A 22,392-nucleotide genomic window follows, 5' to 3' on the forward strand; every position below is an offset into this window, starting at 1 on the left:
TTCAACAATAAAGATAAATTTAATTAATTAATTAATTAATTAATTAATTAATAGTAAAAAGATATATTCAAGTCCTAAGCCCTGGACCTGTGTATGTGACTTTATTTGGAAATAGGGTCTTTACAGATGACATCAAGTTATGATGAGGACCTACTGCATGAGGGTGGACCCTAATCCAATGATTGGTGTCCTTATAAGAGGAGGAAAACGGGGCACAGACCCAGGGGAATGCTGTATGACTACAGAGGCAGAGACTGAAGTGATGTGTCTACAAGCCGAGGAATGCCTAGGATTGCCTACAGCCTAGGAAGAGGCAAGGGGGCATCCTCCCTTAGAAACTTAGGAGAGACCATGGCCCTGCCTATCCCTTCCTTTTGGACTTCTCGTCTTCAGAACTATGACATGGTAAATATCTATTGTTTTAAGCCTTCTGAATGTGTGGTGATTTATTATAGCAGCCCTAGAAAGCTGATAGACCATGTATCCAATAGATGATAGATTCTGTATCAGAATCAATGTGCAAGTGTTACTGTGCTCCAGAGAAAATATGACACGTAAAAAGCTTCTAGAGGCAATGATTTCAGGAGGGATGAGTTATCTTTTTAAAATGGAAAGGGCCATGTCATTAGTGTTCACTGGTGTGTTAGTAAATTTTATGGGGCTGACCATTCTAGATAGCAAGTATCTAGGCAGTGCAAGATGTTCCTATAACTACACTGTATGTGATATTTTTGTGATTATCTTAGAAGCTTTTCTAAAGACTTTTTTAAAGCAATAGTTTTCAGCCAGGGGCTATTGTGCCCCCCTGGAACCATTTGGCAATGGCTGGGGCATTTTTGGTTGTCAGACTTGGAGGGGGCTGCTACTTGCATCTATTGCATAGAGGCCAGCCGCCCCCCCCCAAAAAAAAGAGAATTATCCTTTGCAAAATGTCAATAGTGTTGAGGTTGGGAAACCTTGATCTAAAGGAATATTCCAGGAATGTAAGGTGGAAAAATAATTTGTAACTGCAGAAACAATGAACAAATCCACATTGACCCTAATGCAGATTATTGGAGAAAGCTTATAAAGGTACATCCCAGAGAAGCTAGATGACTACTTCTTACTCCAGACTGCAAATGTGGGCCCCATGGTCCACCTCTCACTCATTAATTAACAACATTTTTAGCTGTGTTTTGGTTACCCCATCTGTGAAACAGGGATCAAAACTAGTCCATAGGTTTGCTCGAGAAAGTAAAGGAAAAGAAACTATAAGGAATGTGCTTCACATGTTTCCTGTCCCACAGTAACTCCTCCAGTAATGCCAACTGTGATGATTATTCTCAGCATGATTATTATTACGATCACCACCACCTGCGTCTTGGGGGCCAGGCATCCCATCTCTACCCTGCCCCAGAACAACCCTCTCAGCTCCCTTCTGAGTTTTCTCCCTTTTGACATCACCTAACTCCACGAGATCATGGAAAAATGGGATGCTGATCTTACACAAAAATTCCAAAACCATCCCAAAATCCACTTCCACCAAAACATGTCAACTGAACGTATGCAACTAAATGCTAAATGGAAGTATTTTTCTTGAACTACCAAATACCATTACCAAGACAGACTCAGGCTTCTGTTCTCCATTTCCTTTTTTGTAAATAAAAAGAAGGGGAAAAAACCTCTATATTTATTTTTTTCTTGGTTTGGCCAGAACAGTTCTAGACTTTTTACTACTCACTTATGTGTCTAAGAAATGTTTCTATTATTTTATTTTAAGCTGGTTACATAGTTCTCTAAACATACTTGTTTGTTTTAAAAAAGGCAGAAGACTGCTTTCTGTAAATCATGAATTTGTCCAAAAAAAAGACACCGATCAGTGTTTATAAACAGAGGTTTGTATACTTTACCTCAAGTCATTCTCACTTTTAAAAAAGTCAACAGAGGTGTTTTTTGCTTTTGGATAATGAAATTAAGTTTCTGAGAGATTCAGGACTTGCCCAACATCACATTTTCAAAGTGACTGAGCCTGGACTTGAACCTAGAGATGTCCTACCCCAGAGCCTGCCTTCTTTCAGGACTTATCATGGTCCCAAACAGCCGTCTGTGCTCTGGGCCCTCCCTTGTGATGTAGAGCAGAGCAACCAGAGATGAGTAGAGGCCACTAGGAATGTGTCGCAGTGAACAGTCCCATTGGGCTGCGGTGGCCCTGGGGGAGGGTTCTACCTAACACTTCTGGAGCAAATACCTGTTGAAAAGCAGTCACTCCTCTTACCAAGTCTATCCTCCAGTAACTTTAGAATCAATTTTGAAACATCCCGGTCCTTGCCCTTATATAAAATCTATAGCTTTTTTCCCTTTATTTCACATGCGATTTGCTTCTGGCACCCGCCCTTCCATCCACTTACTGTTAGTCTTAGAGCTCAGAGGGCATGAATGCTGGAGCAAAGGACTCTGGTCTCTAACAGAAGATTCCAAAGAGGCCCAGGCTAAACCAAATATAAACAGGCTGGGGGAAGAGGACCGGAACGTTGGTCTTCTTCTCCTCATGACCCCTGATGGCTGTAACCTGAGTTCATTCTGTGCCATCGGGACTTCTCCTAGGCCCTGGGAGCATGGCCAGGGCTTATTTGCCTGACAGATTCTGTGATGCGCTTTTTTTTTCCACGCATACAGTAATCACTGTTCAAAGGATGCCAAAATAAGCCAGAGGCAACAATAGGGAGCATTTGTCAAGCATTTTCCATGACCTTGACCTTCTCACTGTGCTAAGCACTTCCTGGGGATGATCAATGATGTGTACCTGTGGAAGGAAGAGAAAATAAGAGAGAAAGGAACTCCCTCTGAAGTGTGACTCCCAGCAAACAGAAAGACCAGATACTACCTGCCAGCAGCAGAGCCTGCTTTTGGCTTAGGTTTATATTGTCATCTTGCAGTATTTAGTCACCTGCTGACCCGCATCCCCTGGCCTACTTCTTGTCCTAAATGATGGTCTTTAAAGGAAGGAGGGGGGAGTTGAAAGAACAGGACAAAGTCTGACATTCAAAAATTATCAGATGTTTACATAAATGGCAATATTTTAAAACTAAAAGGTTGTATGATCTGAACTCCATAAAGAGCATGTACACAGTGAAGAGTGTGGCAACGTGTTACTGCAAAGCAGCTTGAGGTAGAGCGACTTTTTCTCACTTTAATACTCTCTCACTTGGATAATGTTTGCTTTTGTCTTTTAGCAAAACAAACTACTACCCCCAAAATTGAGTAGCCCCTTTAAAATTCAGAAATACTTTTTTTCTAAGCAGCAACACACAATTTTCTACTGATAGCATCTTAACTGTTTTGCTATTCCTTGGCACACATCTAAATGGAAATATATATCATCATCATCTCATACAAATCAACAGCACAATAGCTCTTTCACATAATCTCGTTTTTCTTCAACCCTATTCTGATAAGCAAGCAGGGAAACTATTTCAAAATGTCCTGTAAGCGATAGTGAGAAGTTTGAAGACAGCTTATTTAGCTCTCTCTAAGAACTGGGCATTCTCAATGGAAGGTTCTTAAAAATGGAAAAGAAGCAGACCTATTTCATACAGGGCACAGCCAAGCGCAGAAGTGGAATCACCTGCCTCCCCGCACTCTTCTCTCACACCTCTGGTTCCAGGACAGGATTCCTCCAGGGCTCTGGTCCCTCCAGCCCCCGTGGGTGTGCTTGACCCTGAACCAGGTGCTAACAGCTTCTGGGCATCACTGGCTAGAGAGATAGAGATGGGAGTGGGGATGGAGAGGGAGATAAAGACGCGGAAGGAGAGGGAGACAGACAGGCAGACAGTCCTATAGCAGAAGGATAGAACTGGACTCAGAGCATCGCCCCACACTTCAGATTTGACACCCCCCGCGGCCTGCCCCCCTGCCCACCCTGCTCCCTCTTGCCCTGCTGTGCCCTCCGCTGTCAGCGCCGGTTTCCACTGCCCCCTCCGCCCCTGCAGCTGCTCCATCAGACCCAGCAGCTCCATCACATTCCTCGGATTCACTCTGCGAGGGGAGTGGCATTGCAGGGAGTGTGCCTAGGAATCCGATTGCTTGTCTTGCTCAGGGAGTCAACATCTCTGACATTTCCGAGTCATAGCATTTTATGTCCAGAATTTGCTGGCAGCACAAAGCTATTTCTCAGCCATGGTGCATTTGAATCAAAACATACTCAACACCCCAACCTAAAGATTTTAGTGCGCTTCCATTTTGACCTTCCCTTACATGATATAGGAAAGTGCCTATTGTTAGACTTATGAGATTGTTAGGAAAACAACTTTAATAAATATCTTAAAGCAACTCTACTGTCTTCTAGTCAAGCGTGAGGATACTGAGGTTCTGAAAGGTGCAGACGCACCTGGACAAGTCACAGCTGCGCAGGCAGGTAGGTGTTCCGAGCGGAGTTCAGCGCTTCTCTCTGCCACACGGCCTGGGCTCAGTTCATCCTTGCGGATGTCTCATCGATTTGGTTGCAGTTTCTCATATTTGTCAATAGTGAGAGAAGCGACATAATTCTTTATGAAAAGTCTGTTTTTTCAGGAAACCTGATTTCAGATAAGGATCTGGGCTTTGGGGTCTGGGTCTGGACTGGGGGAGTTTAAGGGCTGTGGAGAGGGTCCAGGGGCTTCTCCAGAGAAGCTGACCGGAGAATGGCTGGGGCTAAGGAAGGCCCTTTCCGAGGAAGGCTCTTCCAAGGGACGTCTGTGGAAGGGGAAGAAAGAAGAGCGTCTACACTGCTTGATTTCAGCTGCTTTCCTGCCTAAATGCCATGGTGACCCCGAGAGGTCCACAGGGACAGAGGGAGCGAATGCAAAGGAAGACAGACGGAGGCAGAAGAGAAGGAAAGACGACAGGCAAAGGGAAGTTATGGAAGCTTGTGACAGACAAAATGAAACGAGAGCTAGCTGACCAGGAAAGCAGTAGAAATGCAAGAGAAATGGGCCCCATATTTTATGTTGCAAAAACTCAACAAGAATGACACTGGGTTTGAAAATGAGTCCTAAGTGGGGCAAATGGCTTTCTGCTTTTCCTTTTCTGTTTTTTAATGTACAATCCCAAAGAGCCTGGCAGTCCTGGGCACGCCAGCCAGTCCCCTAAGCGGCGGCGTGTGGCCTGTGCGGATGGGAGGGTGGCTCCCAGTGCCTGGTTAAGAAGTGAGAGCTCAGAGAGTTCTGTGCTGTGACTGCCCGAGGTGTGTTCTCGCTTCTGCGTGGGTGGAAAAACGGAAGAAGAGATAACACGACCAAGTTTGTGTGGGCAGGAGCCTGAAGGACCCACTTGGCAAAGGACTCGGCCACACACCCAGCATCGAATCCTTCCTTCCACATCTGCGGGCCTGCTCAGCATGTGCGGGCGCCTCCTGTGCACTGACAAAGAGCACATGTGGTGCTCTGGATGGGCCTTGAGGTATGCACAGAAAACTGGCACTTTCTTATTTAATTACACGCATACTTGGCTTTGAAAGACCGCTGTACATTTAATGCACAAGGAAATATCTTTTAGCTTTAAAGCAGAAAATGCTGCACCACCCACCGCTTTAATCTTCTCTAAAAAGGCCCAGCAATCAAGCCATAGCAACAAATTTACAAAGCCCTGGTTAGACTCAAGGCGATTTTCTCACCATCTTGCTGTTCAAATTTAAGGTTTAAAATAGACACAGAGGAAAGGCCACAGTGATGTTTCTGGAGCAAAGGATAGCTGTGGGCACAGGACTGCGGGCAGCTGCTTTGAGATGGCATCATTGCAAGGGCCGGGGATGGAAGTGAGCCTGGGAGTGTCAGGGCTGATTTTTCGGGAATTTGCAGAATAAATATTAGTGTAAATGTGGGTAAGAAGATACTGCACTTTTAGCCAGAGGGTTCGCTGGAAAACTATAAAAGTCATCCAATCAGCACAATAAGAACGATGCATTATTAAGATGTTCAAGCTCATGAAACCTGACTAACTCAACCCCATTCACTTACTCAGAAGAGTCACTGTATCATTTTCTGATTTGCGTATTTTGTGCATGTTAAGTTATGGTAACCAACTGTGATCTCTTAGGGATTCATGAAATAGCTTGTTTATTAGCCAGCTTTCTTAAGTCTGTGGATAGACTTTCAGCCAGATCCATTTTAAGACACAGTAACAGTTTAATTCTGAAGAATTACATAGAAAATAAATGTGAGAAAAAGACAATGTTTCTCTCAGTTTTGTACCAATTGCAGTTGGTCATTTTTTTAAGTGTTTATAAAGGAAAAAGGGAGCAATACGTATGTCTGTTTCATCAGTAAGTGTTTTCCTTCTCTAGCCAATGAAATGTGAGCAAAGCTGACATGCGTCATGTGCAGGCTAAGGCAATAAAAAGTCCATTCTTGATTCTTCAGTCTCACTTTCCCTCTTCTGCAATGACTGCAAAGGTCTTACATTGCAGATGGGGCAGCTGTGCCTGGTGGGGCCTCTGTTAACCTAGGTCCTGAGTGAATGAGACAGGAGTTCAAGAGGGCAAGGCCATGGCCCTGGAGAACACTGAGAGAAGGAAGCGCTTTCCAGAGTATAGAATCAATTCTGAAACCAGCAACATTTTTCATCCCCCAAAGAGGGGACCTATAAAATATCTGCTTGGCAAGATAGAATTGCTGCCCACCAGTGAGTGCTGTGCACCTCCTGTTCCAAGTGGGGTGTTGATTGTCATTATCTTCCCCTTATTCTACCTTTACATGCTGGGTGTGAGGGATGCACACCTGTCTTTTTAGTTCATAGGTTTCTGGAGCAAGAGTGGCCATATGCAGACCCGACATAGCAGCTATTGTGGGATCACTCAAGATCCCAAACTTGAAGCTCAGAGCTTTGACTTGATGTGACTTTTAGTTGCCTCCCCTGTGAAAGAGTTACGTGAAACCTATATTTGAAAAAAAAAATGAACAAAGTTATGTTAGAGACCAGAATACTGATTCTCAGGGGATTTTGCACTGATTTCAATTACTCACATAAAACTAAAGTATGTACTACCCTAGAAACCCATGTTATAATTGAGTTCATTCATAGACTGACTATCTAGCAGAAAAAATTAAAAGGTAGAAAAACAGAACATTTTTAAGTATCTAAAATGATGTTTACTAGGAACAGAAAAACTAGGATGTAGTGTACTCACAAGGTAAGACCTAAAAGTCCAGGCACATTCTATCTTGACATTTCTGAGGCAGAAATGCCAAATGCTGTCCTGTCCCAACCACAGAAGACAATCCTTACGAGAATTGTGAAGAGAAGTTGAGTCATATGTTGAAACAAGCAATGGTTTTTAAGCCTCCCACAACATCAAGTGATGGAAAGATTTCAGAAGTTGTGTAAATAAAATATGAATATCCAAATTCATACTTCCCTTTCTGCAAGTAATGTTTATCTTTGTTTATGTGAAGAATTGAAAATAAAAATGTGAGTTGAGATTAATTAGTTCTCCATAGTAATGTGTCTGATTTTCACTGACAATGGGGTTGGGTGCAAAGTTCAAAATATGTTCATTATTTCATTAAAATCAACTGCCCAATCCCCTCCCTTTCTGATTTTTTTTTTTACCTAAAACAGTTTGGCCCTGTTGTTCATAATCCAGATCTCTTTAACCTTCAGCTTTCATATCCTCTGTGTTCTTGTCTGCTCTAACCTTTAGTTTCAAAGCAAAGCAAAAGCTTTAATTCAGAGTTTTCATTTTATGCTAAGTTTAAATGAGGCAACAATGCGACATAACCTCCAAAATGCAAGGATCACCTGGGACCTTATTAAGAGAAGCACAGTATTCAGAATGTGAGAGGTGTTGGCACATGTTACTTTGCAAAACAAAACAAAAAAATAATGCCACACCTAAAGTATTAAAGTATTATACCTCTTAAAGATTTTAGGGATTTCACATATAATGCCAATTTCTCCCATTCTGAGTTCAAGACCAGTTGAAAAATAAGGAGACCGATAGAGGTTACACTGTCAGATTTTTGTTGCTAAACTGATTGGAGACAATGACATTTAATCTTTGGACAAAAGATTAATACTCTATATGCCCAGAAACCCTTCTGCCATCCCCGCACACACACCCAAAGCCTGCCTGAGCACCCAGGGGAGAGTTTGGGGCTATGCCTGCCTGGGGCGGGGAACATTGGGGAAGGGGAAACATAGTCTTTTGATAGAGTTGTTCCATCCAATTAACTCACCTGTCATCACCTGACTTCTCTGTAAGAAGGAATGAGTCAGGGGTGGGACTAGAGGCCAGGAGTCAAATTCCAGTGGAGGTCCTTCAACACAGAAACATTGACCAAATGAAGGGTCAGTTCTAGACCCTTCGTTAAATTGAGAGCAGGTTGAAAACATGACCAAGATGGTAAGGACCTTTGAAACCAAGACTTGTGATTGCAAGTCTTGTCCTTGCAATCACAAATGGTTGCAAGGACAAGACTCCATGGAAATAACACCTTCCTTCCAACCGCTGAACTTGGTCTTAGTTGACTTGATCACATTTCTTCTCTGGTGGTGACAGTTTTGCTCACCAAACGTGGCTAAGCAACGCTGTGTGCCTAGCTCTGGCCAATGAGCTGCGGATGGAAGTTACCGCAGGTATCTCTTCCTGCAACCAATACGAGACTGAGGAAACCTTATGTTGAGATGGTAGAGCCACAAGGTTGACATATTCTACGTTGCTGAGTCACTACATGTAGGACAATTTCATGGAAAGTTACATAGACCTACAGACTCTTCATGAAAAATCAATTACTGTTAAGTTAAACCACTGTGATTTGGGGTTGCTTCCTACTACAACATAGTCAAGCTTATTCTGTCTTATATAAACCACAAGGAGAACATTCTGAAGTTCCTCAGAGCTCAGTCCTGATCTTATCTTTCTTCTAAATCTATAGGCTCCTCCTAGGGTACTTTATATATTCCCACAACTTTAAATACCATCTATATGTAGGTGACCTTACTCAAAGCTTGTCCCAGATAGTTGTGGATTATACCTGGTGTGCTGGCAAAATTAGTTGTGTCCCTTTCGTTCTCAAAGCTGCCTCTGTTTGGGTAATTAAATAATATAGTCACCTTGTTCATAGGGCAGTTACACCCAAATCTCTATTTCCCACCCCAGGCCTCTTTTTGAGATTCACACACAGCACCTCCAACCATACCCTCAACACGTCCATTTGTATATCTCACAAGCAGAGGCGTCTCAAGCTCAACGTTTCCCATATTGGATTTCTTTTTCTTCCCACCTTTTCCAATCTGCTGCTTCTTCAATATGCTACATGTCATGTACCCATTTGCTCGAGTTAGAAGCGTGATGCCTTCTTTGACACCCGCGTCCCCCTCATCACCCACATGCTCTCTCTCATCGAGGCCTGTCAGTTCTACCTCTGAAATAAGTCACAAACCCGCCCATGTTTTCTCATCTCCATGGCCACTGCTCCAAGTCACTGCTCCTCTGGACCCCCCTAACTAGATTCTACTCCTGCTTCTGCTCTCTACACAGCAGCCAGAATGGCCTTTAAAACATAAATTAGATCATGTCTGTTCCTAGCTGAAGAATATTCAGTGATTCTGAAAACAGAATCCTCAGTTCTCAGTTCTGGTCCACAAGGTCCTTCATGATTTTGTCCCTGCGCTTTCCTGGCCTTACTCCCCACCTCCCGCATCTCCCTGCTTCAGTCACTCTGCGCTCCTTTCAGTGCTCCAGCGAGCCATGTGTCTTCCTATCCCGACTCCTTTGCGCCTGCAGTTCCTTCTATCTGGCAGAGACTGTCGGATGCTCACCAAAGACCACATTCTCCTCACCCGTCTTGGTGCGCTGCTGGACTGCATGTCTCAGGCTCCACTGCAGTTACCGTGGCCAGGGGATGCAATTCTAGGCCACGTGCCGTGAGCAGCAAATATACCACTTCCTGGCCTGGCCCCTGGGGGCACCCCCCGCGTGCTCCTCCGTGTTCTTTCCTGTTTTCTATTGTCTACAGTGGACATGACCAGCATGCAACTTTGATGGCTACATGTAGTTTGCTGATCTTCTGTCAGAATGGGTCCCAGTATGACTGTGTGGAGAAAAGTCATCTCATCTTTCTGTGTTCTGCCCAGTACATGTACCTGAGTGAGACATACACTCCCATTGTGCTTAAGCCACTATATATTTGGGAGTCTATTGTTACAACAGTTATCACTATTTTTCAAAAACATCCTGTACCTGAAACATTCATCAACCATACCAACACACACACACATACATGCACACACCACAACACCCCTCCACTCAATTATTCTGCATTGCTCACACCTACTCACATTTTAGGTCTGGGCTTATGCATTAAAAAATGTATAATTAATACATTAAAAAATGTAGAAGATAAACAAATGAGAGGCTACTATCAAGGGAATATTGTTTTTTTATCATAAGGCCACAACACTAGACCAAAATCATAAGAGAATTAAAATACAGACAATGGGTTTTTGGTTTTTAAACCTTTATTCATTTAGAATGCAATTCTGGGCCAATCTACAACCAAGAGAAAACCCTAAACTTTAAAGTAGTGTTAACAGGCTGAATAATATAGCAGTATAGCCCCTCTATGTAAAAGCAAGAAGTCAACTTCCATTCCCTTCAGAAAACCTCTTGCTAAACACTTACATTTTCTTCCCATCAAAAAAATGCATTAATATCATGCTTATATAGCTAGTCAGCACAAGAGACAAATGACAATTTATACTGAACTATTTTTAGGTCTTGCAATATAGTAATCACAACTCCAAGCTGTAGCTGTTGACCTTTGCAGTGGCATTCATTATGTGACATTGTCACCAATCACATTAAAAAGACTTCATTAATTTTTAAAAGCTAGAATGCCTCAAAAAGTTCTGCATTGTAAATAACGCATGGAATATTGCATTTAAGTCTAAGATGGCCAGATCACTTCATCTTTTCTACAATCCTTTGTGTAACATGTGTAGGAAAATGAATGTTTTATAAGAATAAATAGACCAAGTTATCGTATTTTCACCTAAGAGTCTAATTATTTATTTTAAGTAATGCCTATTAATATTTAAATGATTAAACAATAAGTCAATGTTAAATATTAACTGCACAAAATCTAAAAGAAAATGGCCACGTTACATCAGACTACATTATATAGACAGAACAAAAGCAGCTAATTAGACCCTTTTTAAAAATTTAAAGTTTCTGACATCATCTTCCACCATTCCATCAATTCTTCCTTTTCCTCTTCTTTCCTTTCAGAAAATGACTCCAGCTCAAAATCAACCTAAAAAAGAAAATCAGGAATATATTGCTATCAAAGTACATATGTATTTTTAAAAGCTGAAATTTAAAAAATAAGAGTACTCTCAGAGCTTTCAAGATAAATTCAATCTAGCCACTTGAATTAAAGTATACCCTAAAAAAAAAAAAAAAAACTCTCATGAAAAAAGATACTTTCAGGGGGGAAATAAAACAATCCAACCATTATGTTTGAACTGTGCTTTGATCTGATAGCTTTGTAGGATTATTTAAAAGTAGATTATTTAAAAGCAGATTACATAAAGGCAGTCTTTAGTAAAGACTTTAGTAAAGCCAGTAAAAAGATGTCATTTATAATTAATTTTCTGCCTTTGAATATTCAGTGAGCTTCTCCTGTCAACCTTGAATTTTCTCCTAATAGCCAGGGGACTGTGCAGTTCAGTGTCCTGGCATCTCAAACCACAAGGCTCTGCTTTTTAGAATCTCAGATCAGCTAAAGAAACCGATAGAACCACATACATCCCCAAAGCACCTCAGAGGCCCACGGCCCAGGACCTCAACTCTCCTTGGGAACTAGGCATCCTCATCAGGTCCATGGAGAATCCATACACTTCTGCATAAAGGATATTCAAAGTATGCTGCCCCCAAGCCCAGTCTTCCTCAGGCCCTCTAGATATCTGTGCCCCACTGCAAACGGAACTAGGAGTTCCTTGATGTGGCCACGAAAGCCCCTGGTTACTGAGGAATGTAATAGCACTCACTACTTGAAGTGACACATGCCAGAAAGGCTAGGGTCGAAATAGTTGAAACTTTCACAATCACTTTCTGGTGTGATGTTTTTCCAGATTTCATTTGTTCAAATTTCTTTCCTTATTTTAATACATATATAGCTAAGTATACATATAATCAAAACCAAAGCACCAGTTGAAAACTCAAGATATTTCTGTTTGCAAAACCTAAGTATTGATACTCCAAACTTTTGACACATATACAAAAGTAAAATAGGTTCTTTTCAAGTAAGTCTTTTGATTGGAAATCTTGTAAGACACTCCATGGTTTTGGTAATGTAATACAAAGATGGCCTAATCACCATTACCTTCCTAGCAAAATAAATGGTATCTACTTAAATTTAATATAGTTTTTGATAGTAGAGGGTCTTACTCATAGTATGTGCTTAATAAATGTTTAGTTAATGCCTGAAATTATCTTGAAGACATAATTTATTTTTCCAAATACTCTTTGAGTGAAGTACTATAATAGGTACTAGAGATAAAAAGATATATGGAACAGAATCTCATTTAGATTGAAATCAATGTGGCAAAAAAAAAAAGGTTTAATTTTGTTAGGTTTTATTTGATTTTCTTATGGAACTCGTCAACTACTAAGAAACAATAACAGAGCTTCACAGTGAGTGATATTAAATTAACCAATGAGCATTTGGTCAAGTTAACTTTGCTAGGACTCAGTTTTTCCATCTGTTAAATGGGGATGATAATAGTATCTACCTCATAATGTTATTATGAAGACTGAATAAAAGTCACTTAACTATGCCCGACACATACCAGTGCTTAATAATCTTAGCTGTTAATATGATTACTTACTCCAACAGCAGGGCTGTAAGGAACTGCCACTTTCTTCGTTATGGCCAGATAGCCCGGAGCAGAGGCTGTAAGTTTATAGTTTCCAGGTGCGAGCAGTCTCCAGTAATCGCCATCCTTAGCTGTAAGGGAACAAAGTGTCAAATCACAAGGCACGTGTGTGAAATGCATACTTATCCCAGCTAAGGAATACCCACGATACCTCAGTTCAACTTCTTTTATTCCCATTTTTAAAGTAGATGTTGATGGAATGTGATGAAATGTAACTGAAGAAAGAGTGTGAAACTCTCTAGAAGGCATCAGTTCCTATAGCAATTTTACAGATATGAACGTTAAACTGTCTAATAAATCTAAGATAGTGGCCCTTCATAATCACATTAGGAATAACACAGGTAAAAAGATATACAGTCTTCAAGTGGTGGGGTCAGAGCATCTGTTCGATTCTTGCCCCGTATCTTGCTGGGTGAAGGCCTAATGGTCTGAGAGCCTAGATCAGTGTTTCACAGTGTGGCCCAAAGACAGTCTCAGCAAAACCCCTGAGGCCCTTGTTAGACATTTCGATTTCCACATATTCAGAATATGTTGGTCTGGGTTGCCTTCTAGAAATGTATTTTCAGCAAGTTCTCCAGAAAATTCTGAAGCTGAGTTACGTTTCTCACTCTCTCACTCTCCATGTACCCACGGCTCCCTCCTAACAGGATGGGCTTCCCCGGCCCCCACTAGAATCACCCTCACGCTTGTGCCCTCAACTCCCGGCTTTTCCCGCTCGGGACACGTGCCTGGCAGACCGCCAGCCCTGGGTCACTGCCACCTCCTGCTCTGCGCCTGCGCCCTGTGGCTGCCAGGAGCCGGAGGACGCACAGGCCAGCTCGTCCCACAGCCTCGCGCGCTTCCCGGGACTGCCCTGCCTTCCTGCGGGCCCTCCTGCCAGTCTTTCAGCCCCGCATTTCCTGGATCAGTGCAGATCACTGGGAGGCTTTGTGGAGCTGCGAATTCTGATTCACTAGATCAGGGGCGACGCCTGAGATTCTGCATTTCTAACCAGCTCCAGGGTGACGCCGGATTCGGCTGCTGGTAGAGGCCATACTTTGAGCAGCACGTTCCCGGGGAACAATTCACACTTCCTCCTGTTTCCTAACACGGCTCAGACGGCTTGTCATCCCCACTCTCAGTCCATGCTTTACATCTTATTTCACTGTGGAAGCTGAAACAACAGGAAAAGACAAGTCCCCACCACCATCCCTTCCAATCCACCTCTAGACTCCACATCTCCTTTCAGCCAGCGCCTCATTTATCTCCTTCGCTTTACAGCAAAATCCCTCTCCACTTGCCCTTCCTTGGACGCCCCCAAGGCTGCCACCACGCCACTGAAGCAGGTTTCTTTCAAGATTCTCCACACTGGTTCATGCGCAAGGCTCATCTTAGTTGGCACTTTCTAGCACTCCTTCTTTCCTGAAACGCTTCCATGCTTCCCGGACGACACCCTGAGTTTTCTCTCTAGGACCCCATTGCTAGTTCCTCCTCATTGCCCTGCCCTCCAAGAGCTGGAGTGTCCCAAACCCATCCTCAGTTTTTATTCCTTTCTACTTATATTTATTCCCTCAGGTAGATTTTGCTAAAATTTTCGCATCAGAGAATGCAAAGAAAATACTATTTGTATGATGCACTAGGGTTAAGAGATGGGAGAGGTTTCCCGTGGCCGAAGGGGATGGGCGCCTGGGTGCCATCTTCAGAAGCTGACCTCCTGGAGGGCCGAGGGGGCAAGAGCTTAGTGCAGATTCTGGAATAAGTTCGGAAAGGTGTGCTGGCCCTTAGTGGGCTGTCGATAGATATTTGTTGAACAAATGAATAAAGGAAGTTTTAGAGGATAACTGATAAGGATTGAAAAACACGAGTTATAAATGTGGAGGTTCAGAAAGAGGTAATAGTATAAAGTGATTTGGGAAATAAGTTAAGATTTAATTATAAGGCCTAGAAATATGTAAAGAGTTTATAGCTAAAAAGATATTAATTGGGTTGTTGAAAAGATCACAACGAATGAGTAGATAGATGTTCATTAACAGGAATCGGCAAGTTTGCCAGGAAAATACATCATTTTGTCCAAACTGGGAAAATTGAAATGTGGTTTAAATCTTGAAATAGCTAACATCAACCTCAATCCTGTACCATCCTGTTTCACCTTGAATAAGTCTGGATTTATTATATGGGTTAAATGTATGGGAAATCCTAGACACATAAGATGCTGGCAGTTTTCTTTCTCCTACTCTTTTCATTCCCTCCTGAGGTCCACCAATGAACAATTTGTTAGCACCTCTTCTTTTATATATATGTATACATATTTTTTATTTTTTATTGATTTTAGAGAGCAAGGAAGGGATACAGGGACAGAAACGTTGACTTGTTGTCCCACTTATTTACGTATTCACTGTTGACTCTTGTATGTGCCCTGACTGGGGATCGAACCCGCAACCTTGGCATATAGGGATGATTCTCCAACCAACTGGGCTACCCAGTCAGGGCCAGCACCTCTCCTTAAGAGAGATCAGGAAGACCCTGGTGTTTTAACACTAGTGAGTTCATTTTGCTTTGCCTCAAGAATAAAGACTCTCCAGTGGGTGGCACCAGCTCGCAGCTCTGGAGTGAGATACCTGAGGAAAGGGCGCCATCTGCTGCCTGAATTGCTCCCATAAGGAAATTTAACTAGATCAAAGCTGGGAGGGAGAAGGTAAGGAGATAGGAGGTATTTAATTGTTTTGCTTAGAATAGCATAAGAATTAGAACTATGATAAGAAGTGCTCCTGTGTATGATGCTAGAGCTTCAGCTCATGGCAGAGAGCACCCACCGGAGGTAACATCGTGGTCTATTCCTTCCACTGAGATGGTTGCATTGGCGATTGGGTTACCTTGTAGGTCTCGGACAAATCCTTTAACTCCTCGGTGTATCTGCAAAGGTCAAGAACAAGCAAAAATTCATATTAGAAATGACTTGAAAATCCACCTCATATCAAGCATCTCCTTGTTTTCTAGGAAAATACTGTAGATCCGCAAAGCATGCTCAAGGGGCCACTGAATGTTTTGTGCACTCTTTATTCTGCTTTTTCTCAAGCGGACAAATGAGAAGTAATCCCCCCAAAACTGATATCTAATTTTGAGTCAGACAAAGGCTTTGAAGTACCTTCTGTACCACCAAAACAAAAAACAAAACAAAAAGTAGAAAGTCTGTCATATCTGTGAAATAGTTCTGGTCTTAGTATATTTCATTACTTTCTATTTTAAATGTGGTCACCTGTGATTATTTTATATGGTCACTATCAGTTAGTAAGAATGTTACATTGCAGCCCTTTAATACTTGTTCATTCTAAATAAAAAGATATATACTGCAACTATTTTGGCACTAAACCCATTAACAATATTATTTTGGTTGAAAGTAAGAGGCGTGAAAGATCAATGAATTTCATAACTGAACATTGTACTTAGAAATAAAATGGAAGAGTTGTTACTGAGAACAATGCCCTTGAATTAAGTTGCAGTCATCAACTAACTATTGCAATGCAAACTACAAAAACATCTTTTTTCTTTATTTTTAAATGATCTTTCAACTGAGTCAGTATGTGTTTGAAGAGACAGTCACTTCAGGTCTTTAAGAAAGTACTGCTTCTGGAACATCAAATGGTAATTAAGTTTCATTACTTAACAAAATATGTCCTGACCTCCCAAATGCTCAGGTTACTTCTCAATCTGGCCCCAGAAAATGATTTTTCTTTTGCTACTGATAACATTGGAATATTTCCCTACAGGAGGTAGAATAAGTCTATGTGTCCCTTTGTCACTGGAGAATAAATTTCTTTGTGGTACGATGTTTTATGGAAGAGATGACCCTGATTATCAGCAAATATTTTGCCTGTTCTGTTTTCAAAAAAAAAAACAAAACCTCTGGAGTCACCATGGTATGAGGAAACCCAGATTAAAGCCTAAGAAGGGCCCGGCCAGGCGTGGCTCAGCGGTTGAGCATCGACCTGGGATCCAGGAGACTGCGATTCGATTCCCGGTCGGGGCACATGCCCGGGTGGCTGGTCTGATCCCCAGTCGGGGGCGTGCAGGAGGCGGCCGATCAATGACTCTCTCATCATTGATGTTTCTGTCTCTCTCTCTACCTCTCCTTTCCTCTCTCTGAAATCAATAAAGGTATATTTGAGAAAAAAGAAAAAAAAACCCTAAGAAGGGAGACCAGGTGGAGAGGCCCCGAGCCCAGATGAAGATGGAGACGCACAGGAAGCCCCCGGCTGCCGCAGCGCCCCCGCTACTCCAGCTCCCGGAGCCGGCTGACTCCAACCGCATGAGAGGCCTGCCGGAGCTGCCCAGCCAAGCAACTCCCAAACTGCTGGCTCCTCAAAAACCCTGAGTGATAATAAAATAATTGTTACTGTTTGAAGCCACACCCTCTGGGGGTGATTTGTTATATAGCAATAGATCATTGGAACACCCAAGAAAAGTGCACTCAGTTAAAAATACACTATATACAATTATTATATGTAATAATTAAAAATGTGTTGAAATTATACGTTTATATTTTGGTATATGTGGTTTCCCAAATAGAAATATTCTTCCTATGATCTCAGAACAAACAGACAAATAAACAAACAAAAAACCCTCTGAAATTCTATAAAAGCAACGTATAATTCTTTTCTCTGAAGGCAATTTACAAATGATCAAAAGTTATGCATGCTGTTGGTAATAATAAATGATCATTTTATTGGCAACCAGTATAGTGAGAAGAAAGTAAATACATTTTAAAAGCAAAAAAAAAAATTTAGGAACTAGTGAATCAATGATTTCCCCCCCGAAACTGAGCTATGAATTAGCCAACAAAAACAAATTGCAATTTAGTCACCCGAAACACAGAAAGTTAGTTTTCTGAGTGACATTCCCATGGCGAAAGAGTCATCCGGGGCCATAAAAACTGTGGAGATGAATTTATTCATCTTGACGCACTATAGTCCTGATATCAATATTATAAACTTTAGAGAAATGAAAGGCTTAAATTTCCTCATCATTGGAAAATAAATCAATCACTCCTGAAACATATAATTCACCTGCATTAGGCTCACATACACCCAGTTAATAATTATGACTTGACTTTTTTCAGCTTCTGCAACCCAAAACATATTACAGTATATGGTTTAACAAATAAATGAGTAAATGTCTCTCTCTGACATGCCAATTGGGGGACACAACTTTAGTGTTTAAAAAATCCACTGTAGCAATAAATCTCAATCAAAGTGTTATGGGCTGTCACAACTCTACGTGAATGAAAACTGGAAAGCCTGTCATTTCATGGCTTCTGCATAAGAAATCACGGACATGAAAATCTCACTCATGACTGGAGAAGCTATTTAGTACACTTGTTCCTTCTGTAATGCTCTCTCCTCAGATTCCAGGACATTTCAGTCAACCAAGGCTAAAAAATAAACATCCATTCTCCACTGTTGCTGGGACTGTTGACATCAGTAGTCCTCAGACCCTTGTGTACTTAAATGTCACCCAGAGAGCTTGCTGAAATAGAAATTTTGGAGTCCTATCCTGCAGAGAGTATGCTTCAGTGGTGGGACAGGAAACTAATTTTCAACAAGAACCTAGATGATTCTCAAGCAGGTGTGCATGAGAAATTCCTTGGGAATTTGGAGAACTAAACTGTTCCAAAGCCACTGAGTGGGGGGCTCACCTTAGCAAACTATCTACCCTAATTAACTTTACAATTGCAGTTCCTACAAACATCCCTTTAAAACGCTGCAAGAAATTTCCTCTCAACCAATTACAGAATTAGATCTCCTGATCACCTACTTTTCAGGAGCTGTAAACCAGTCCATGCTTAGATTTTAGGCCAAGGTGTTCAATTACTAATCACCACCATGTTCTGTTCCACTGTCAAAAAACAATTTCAACACAGGGCTTCCAGCAGCCTTCACTGATCCTTCGCCAGACCTTGAGTCCCTAACTGGAGTGCTCTGTGGGCATTCTGCAGGAGCTCACTGTAAATACCACTCCTCCTGCTTCTCCACAGCTTGCACCCTAACACTGATGCCACATCAGGCGACCACGTGGATCTGCAGACAGGTCAAATTCTCATTCCAAGTGGCATGAAACAGGACTGCAGGCTTGGTCCCTCTTCTTTCCAGATTATTTCTACATAAATTCATAGAGCTTTTAGATGAACTGATGCTCATCCACCTGAAACAGTAAGTCTGACAAATATTCTCCTCTTTCCTCATGGCACGCATTTGTGTTTGATTTTGTGTTGTATTGCATTTTTAGCAAGAACTAAGAGAGGACTTAAGCAGCAGTTGAATCTGTTTTTTAATTCTTGATCAGATTAATAATCTTATTAGCATCAAATATAATAAATCTTACAGTCTAGCTCTAAAAAGCCTTTTCTGAGTCCCAGGACTGGGTTAGGGACCCTCCTATGTACTGCCATTGTTCTTTGTAGTGAACCTTTATATTTGCATTTATCATCCTTTCATAATTAGATATTCATGTTTCTGAACCCCATTAATATGAAGCCTTCTTGAGGGTGGTCACTAGCTCCAGTGCCTCACAGGATGCCAAGGACAGGAAGGTAGCTCAATAAATTTTTGTTGAAAAAATATGTATATAAAATGAAAAGCATTGTGCTAAGGAAACATCCCTTGATATCTAAATAGGAAGCACACCAAATAGCCTCATCTTATTTCCTCTACCCTCAAAATACATTTTTCAGTTAACTTTGCTCTTAGAAGATCCAATGAAATACAACTCTCCTCAAAGGAGAAAATCTACAGGGGTCCCCACCAAGGTTTCTCTGGGGTAAATGTGACTAATTATCCTTGGTTTTGTTGTTGAAAATACCATTTTATGTTGACATGCAGCAGGATTCCACTGATTGAAAAAGTCCTATTTAATGGGTGTTTTTGAACATCACTGTCTGTCAGCAGTTGCTCTATCCCATGATAGTCCTTCTTGGTAAAACCCTTTATATGGATATTTGACATACGTAAAAGAATTTTTAAGCTGACTTTACACTTTGTAAATGCATTGGGTTTATATGTATATGTTTTACATACAGATATATGCAAATAGTGACATAATTATTTAAATAGCATTTGTTTATGTCAAATTACTTTAAAATTAGTCTGGACTATCTGCTGGCATGTGAAGCTAACATCACTCTACTTGACTTTGGGTATAAATGGCCAGATACAGAATGGAATTGAAAACTCTCGATGCACTGCAAGCAAAGAACAGTCTTTAGGTCTTTTGCACCATCACTGGCCCTGGTGCCAATGTCTACAAGCATGGAGATGTATGGCTGGCAGGGGACTGGCCTGCGTTCAGTCTGAGTGGGTAAGGTATTTTATTCTGACAGATGGAGAGATGCCCCCAAATTCTGTACAGATCCCATTGGAATGGCAACATAGGTGACTCTCTGGTGAAGACCATGTCACGAGAGACAATATGGCACAGTGATTCTAGAACTAGGCAGCCTGGATTCTGGCTGAGTGACTTCCGGCAAGCTGTGTAATTTCTCTGTGCCCCTGATTCCTCATTTTTAATTCAGGGGTGATGGTGCTGATTAGGAGGATGATGACGACAACGGAGAAGAAGATAACAATGATGATATAACTTCCCTCATGGAGTTGTTGTGACGGTTAAATAAAGTAATTGCTACTTGTAAGGCATTTAGAAGAATGCCTGGGAAATAGTAAATGCTCAATAAATGTAAGTTATTATTATTATTATTATTACCTCAGCTTTAGCTGAGTTTAGTGTGAGACAAGTGAGGCATGTGGGGCACAAAATTTAAGGATGCACAGTGCTGGTCCCATACCTACATGACCTTGAGAGTGAATCCTCCTTAAATCCTAGATGCCTCACTTACCTCCTTCTAGTCAGTCCTGCCTGGGATGTCTGATGGGCCCAAGGTGATCAGGGTGGAGGAGGTCCTAGGATTGCCCTTGCTTAGGGCCATATGAATGAAAGCAGGGTTTTACCTCACTTCTCCACAACCCTGCAGTTTAATCAGTTCTCAGTGAATATTCATGTACCACAAAACCTATGACAAATGGAAGCCTATTTGCAGCACTACATGCTTTCCAAATGCAGTGTCCTCATTCTGGGTCAAGGAGATTCTCCTAGACTGGACTCCTCTTAGGAGACTATTGTACACCAGGTTTAAATGCTCTTACATTTTCCATTTTACACTGGAGACCATGTTTACCTGCTCAAGGTAACTAATAAGGGAGTTTTTGTTATCCTCCCAGTAGCTCTTCAAAGTCTCTTCAGGTGGAAACTTTTCACAGCTAAGCTCCATGGTGATCTCAAAGCAGTTGCTGCTCAGGTAATTGAAGTCTTGCATTCCTGCCAAAACACCAAATGGAAAGTCTCAATATGCATGTGGTGACTAAAACTCTACACAGGCTGTTCTGTTGAATTAAGAGCCAAGTAAAAGATACACCACACAGTGCACAGTGCATGTTGGAGAGCCTTCGGGAAACCACAAGAAAAATCACCTACCATAAAGGACAGAACAACATACTTGGGAAATTGTGACTACTGATGTCTCTCTTTTTTTTTTAACCAGCAATGCCCCACTCTCAATAATGGATAGATAGATCATCCAGAGAAAAAATCAATAAGGAAATACTGGCCTGAAACTATACTGGCCTGAAACTATAGGTACACACAGAACATACCCTCCAACAGCAGGTGGCAGAATACACATTCTTCTCAAACACACATGGAACATTCTTCAGAACAGATCATAGGATAAGTCACAAAACAAGTCTTAGCAAACTTAAGGAGACTGAAATCATAGCAAATATCGTTTATAACCACAATGGTATAAAACTAGAAATCATGAAAGGAGGAAAACTGGAAAATTCACAAATATGTGGAAAAGTAAACAACACATTCCTGAACCAGCAATGGATCAAAGAAGAAATGAAAAGAAAAACCAAATATCTTAAACAAAGGAAAATAGAAACACAACATACCAAAAGTTATGGGATGCAGCAAAAGCAGTCCTAAGATAAGTTTACTGTGATAAATGCCTACATTAAGGAAAAAATCTCACAGTGACTGACTGATATAGAGCCACCAAAGCCTGGTCCCCTGGCCTTAAGGCAGGACAACCTTGCTTGCGACTTATGCTTGAGACACTCCTCCCAATGGCTCAGGCCAAGGTTAGACTGTACCTGAAACCACATCCTTGCTCAGCTCTAACCCCTTCCTTCTTTGCCCTGCTTCCCTCATTTCCAAACAGGGTTTTTCCTAAAGAGCAGTCCCTCAACAAATTATGAGTCTCCAAATCCCTGTCTCAGGTTCTGCTTCTAGAAAACCTGACCCCAGACACTGATTTCGTTCACTGCAGAGATTGCTAAAGAAAGTCACAGCTTTCTTTGACTGTTTGATTACTGTGGGACATAATCATTGACGATGATTACAACTCTTATTATTAATATTATTGTTATTTTGCTGATCTAGATTACTTGGTATTCTGTAGACAATGCACTATTT

At 41.6% G+C, this 22,392-nt stretch overlaps 1 protein-coding gene across 1 annotated transcript in view; it reads right to left on the reverse strand.

Moving 5' to 3' along the window:
* Window positions 1-10,455: 10,455 nt before the first annotated feature.
* Window positions 10,456-22,392, reverse strand: part of CPE (carboxypeptidase E) — an 80,550-nt gene continuing 68,613 nt past the window's right edge. The window contains exons 6-9 of the mRNA XM_087816519.1: window positions 21,095-21,234; window positions 15,684-15,783; window positions 12,844-12,962; window positions 10,456-11,267 (exon numbers count right to left, since the gene is read on the reverse strand). Coding sequence (XP_087672645.1) covers window positions 11,169-11,267; window positions 12,844-12,962; window positions 15,684-15,783; window positions 21,095-21,234 — 458 coding nt within the window. The 3' untranslated portion in view covers window positions 10,456-11,168. The remainder of the gene's footprint in view (window positions 11,268-12,843; window positions 12,963-15,683; window positions 15,784-21,094; window positions 21,235-22,392) is intronic.

The sequence above is a fragment of the Miniopterus natalensis genome, chromosome 4, assembly GCF_054644295.1.
Source record: "Miniopterus natalensis isolate mMinNat1 chromosome 4, mMinNat1.hap1, whole genome shotgun sequence".
Taxonomy (NCBI): domain Eukaryota; kingdom Metazoa; phylum Chordata; class Mammalia; order Chiroptera; family Miniopteridae; genus Miniopterus; species Miniopterus natalensis.